The sequence below is a fragment of the Trematomus bernacchii genome, unplaced genomic scaffold (genome assembly GCF_902827165.1).
Source record: "Trematomus bernacchii unplaced genomic scaffold, fTreBer1.1, whole genome shotgun sequence".
Taxonomy (NCBI): Eukaryota; Metazoa; Chordata; class Actinopteri; order Perciformes; family Nototheniidae; genus Trematomus; species Trematomus bernacchii.
The window spans coordinates 3,615-7,920 of NW_022987969.1; the positions used below are offsets into that span (position 1 = coordinate 3,615).

The 4,306-nt window shown below is 38.9% G+C and overlaps 1 protein-coding gene across 1 annotated transcript; it reads right to left on the reverse strand.

The window, feature by feature from the left end:
* Positions 1–1,398: 1,398 nt before the first annotated feature.
* LOC117471152 (band 4.1-like protein 3) lies at positions 1,399–2,886 on the reverse strand (the record flags this gene model as incomplete). The annotated part of the gene is made up of 3 exons (XM_034115948.1): positions 2,830–2,886; positions 1,641–1,733; positions 1,399–1,545 (listed from the first exon to the last, which is right to left on the reverse strand). Coding segments are annotated over exons 2-3 (234 nt in total), but the record flags the coding sequence as incomplete, so codon positions are not given.
* Positions 2,887–4,306: the final 1,420 nt, after the last annotated feature.

A 4,306-nucleotide genomic window follows, 5' to 3' on the forward strand; every position in this document is an offset into this window, starting at 1 on the left:
AACCGAGTATTCCTACACTCTGGTACTGTTACTCAAGTACAAGATCTGAACTTCTCCCACCTCTGACAATAAATCCTGAGTGGTTACCAAAACAAAACCCCTGCTCTGAAGGTTATTTTCATTTTACAAATCCTGCACTCAGCTTTGCTTTCTCCAATATCATTGAAATGCAGCCAGAAGCTGCTCCTTTTTTCGGTTTTCGCTCATTTCTTGACTTTTTCCGACGCGCTTGCATTTAAATCTGTCTCCCCGTCTCCCCGTCGCTCTGTGTAGCTGGCCTGTACCACTACACCTGCTGTCTTTGGAGCGTCTGCCCCCCACCCTTCTTTCACATAATGGTATGATCCTAGTGTGTCCTCGCATATGATTGGCCGCATGGTGGCTCAGCAAAATAAAAACCCGCCCCTTCCTGCATGGATTCTCAGCAAGAGTTGCAGCGGCTGAAGATTCTGCTCTCCCCGACGGGAGTCTGCTCTTCTAGCGGCATCTCGCGATCGGCGTGTTGGAGACCCCTGAATTAAATTATCAAGTCACCTCAAGTCAGAAGGCTCAAGTCCAAGTCAAGTCCCGAGTCATTGGTGTTCAAGTCCAAGTCGAGTCGCAAGTGTTTTGTGATTTTGTCAAGTCGAGTCCAAAGTCATCAAATTGGTGAATCGAGTCTGACTCGAGTCCAAGTCATGTGACTCGAGTCCACACCTCTGGTAGTTATATGTGAACAGTAGTTATATGTGAACAGTAGTTATATGTGAACAGTGATTATATGTGAACAGTAGTTATATGTGAACAGTGATTATATGTGAACAGTAGTTATATGTGAACAGTGATTATATGTGAACAGTAGTTATATGTGAACAGTAGTTATATGTGAACAGTAGTTATATGTGAACAGTAGTTATATGTGAACAGTAGTTATATGTGAACAGTAGTTATATGTGAACAGTAGTTATATGTGAACAGTGGTTATATGTAAACAGTGATTATATGTGAACAGTAGTTATATGTGAACAGTAGTTACATGTGAACAGTGGTTATATGTGAACAGTAGTTATATGTGAACAGTAGTTATATGTGAACAGTAGTTATATGTGAACAGTGATTATATGTGAACAGTGATTATATGTGAACAGTGATTATATGTGAACAGTGGTTAACAGTGATTATATGTGAACAGTGATTATATGTGAACAGTAGTTATATGTGAACAGTAGTTATATGTGAACAATATGTGAACAGTAGTTATATGTGAACAGTAGTTATATGTGAACAGTAGTTATATGTGAACAGTGATTATATGTGAACAGTAGTTATATGTGAACAGTGGTTATATGTGAACAGTAGTTTTATGTAAACAGTAGTTTTATGTGAATACACAGGAAAGAGATGTGAGCCCTGTCTCACCTCCACGGTGCAGGTGAACTCGGACCCGTCGAGCAGCGCCACGCGGCTCTGCATCGTCCTGAAGCTCAGCACCCGGCCAGGTGAGCGAGAGATGCTCGACGACAGGTGACTCGTCGAGTCCTCTGCCAAGGAGCTTTGAGCTTGGCTCTGTGAGAGACGCAGGAAGTGATGTCACAATCCCGACGCAGGAAGTGATGTCACAATCCAGATGAATAATCTGTGTATTTAATTAATAATGTTACCTGTTTGGGCGTGGAGTGGGCGGCGGCTTCAGGGAAAGACTCCGCCTCCTCTCTGGCCTCCTGAGGCTCACCTGTCTCTGTCGTCATGGTGACCTGAGAGCACACAGAGCAGGGAGCTGATAGGCTGTCGGGAAACAGTGCATTACGCTGTGTGGAGTATAATATGTAGTATGTAAGGATGTGTTATGTTAGCATGTAGTACATTAGCATGTAGTACATTAGTTCGTAGTACATTAGTATGTAGCACATTAGCATGTAGCACATTAGCACATTTGTATGTAGCACATTAGCATGTAGTACTGAGTGGTATTTGACAGCAGCATCAGTCACTGTCTGATGATGTCATCACCCTGAGCCAATGGTTACCATCTGCTGACCTCCTGAGTGGTTGATATCAGTCACATGATGATGATGCAGCTCATTACATATTCAGGTATATTTACATATCATTAACATCACATGATTGTTAATAATTATAACGCTGTTCACACCAGCCTGGGGATTCACTGTAAACTCTACAAATACATTATAATAATACAAATAATAATCATTACAAATAAATACAAATAATAATAATAATAATAATACAATAATAATATTAATAATGATCATTAAAGATAATAACAATAACACATTTCCCACCATGTGTTTAATTAAAACAGGATTAAGAAATGTTTCTCTCAATATTTAACATAATCATTTATCTTTATTTTTACTTTTATCATTTTAGAATTCTTATAAATCTAATCTAATGTTTAAATATATAAATCTAATCTAATGTTTAAATATATATAAAGTTGTTTTTTTTCTGTGAAAGTGATTTTTACTTAATGTTGTTATTAAAGGATATTTAGGGATGGTTTTAATCTTTATAATATTATAAATCAGAGATGCGGTGTCTTTGTCCTGCAGCAGGAAACACCCCGCTGCAACACACACACACACACACACACACACACACACACACACACACACACACACACACACACACACACACACACACACACACACACACATACACACAGAGCTGCAGTGTGATGAGGCAGAATTGATGCTCAGTGTGCTGCATAGTAACCTGTAGTAACTGCAGTAATAATATATAATACATGTTATATATACTAATACAATAACAATGATCACTTTATCAGGTAGTAATAAAACACGTTCATCCAGCATCAGCAGAATTTACCTGTCCTCGTGCAGGACGCTCGCCCTCTTCCTCCCGGTAACGGACCCTTTTTTTTTTAACGTCAAAAGTAGTACGTCACGACGCACAGTGGCTGCGGAGCTGTGACGTCACGACGCACGGTGCGTATACAGCTGTTCTATTTATTTGTAATATTTCCACTACAAGCACTGGGAGCAGCGCAACGGTGCAAGAGTTTACAAAAGAACATATCTAAATATCTCTAAGATTAATAACTAGAGTTTACTAAAGAACATATCTAAATATCTCTAAGATTAATAACTAGAGTTTACTAAAGAACATATCTAAATTTCTCTAAGATTAATAACTAGAGTTTACTAAAGAACATATCTAAATTTCTCTAAGATTAATAACTAGAGTTTACTAAAGAACATATCTAAATATCTCTAAGATTAATAACTAGAGTTTACTAAAGAACATATCTAAATGTCTCTAAGATTAATAACTAGAGTTTACTAAAGAACATATCTAAATTTCTCTAAGATTAATAACTAGAGTTTACTAAAGAACATATCTAAATTTCTCTAAGATTAATAACTAGAATCACAACATATTTTAAATCCTAACAAACGATTTAAAAGCAGAAGCAGTAGCAATGATGACTGTGTGTGTGTGTGTGTGTGTGTGTGTGTGTGTGTGTGTGTGTGTGTGTGTGTGTGTTTTACTCACCAGACAGGAAGTGATTTATGCCGACAGGAAGAAGAAGAAGTTAATTTGATTCCAAAAGTGAGCTTTTAAAGATTTTACATTACAGTACATGTCACTTGTTAGTCGCTTTTATCCAAAGCGACTTCCATACTCAGTTCTGTGGACCCTCCCCACAGGAGCACTTTGGGGTGAAGTGTCTCAGGGACACAACGACATGCTGACTGCAGTGGGACTCGAACTTGCTATCCCCTGATTTAAAGTCCAGCGCACTACCCACTGAGCCACAGCCTCCTTTTTTAGTATTTTATGATGTTAATGTGTTGGAACGCTAGCCAATAGGAGTGTGAGTGTTCCGTAGTGATGTCACTGTGTTCAGGAAGTAAACAAAGGAGTCCAATGGAGGCGCTTCAGATACTGACAGACCACGCACTTTATTAAATACTTCAACCAATCACACGTCTGTTATGTGTTTTAGATACTAACATGTTGAGGCTAACATGCTGATGGGTTAGAGATGCTAACGTGTTGAGGCTAACATGATGATGGGTTAGAGATGCTAACGTGTTGAGGCTAACATGATGATGGGTTAGAGATGCTAACGTGTTGAGGCTAACATGATGATGGCTTAGAGATGCTAACGTGTTGAGGCTAACATGCTGATGGCTTAGAGATGCTAACGTGTTGAGGCTAACATGCTGATGGGTTAGAGATGCTAACGTGTTGAGGCTAACATGATGATGGGTTAGAGATGCTAACGTGTTAAGGCTAACATGCTGATGGGTTAGAGATGCTAACGTGTTGAGGCTAACAT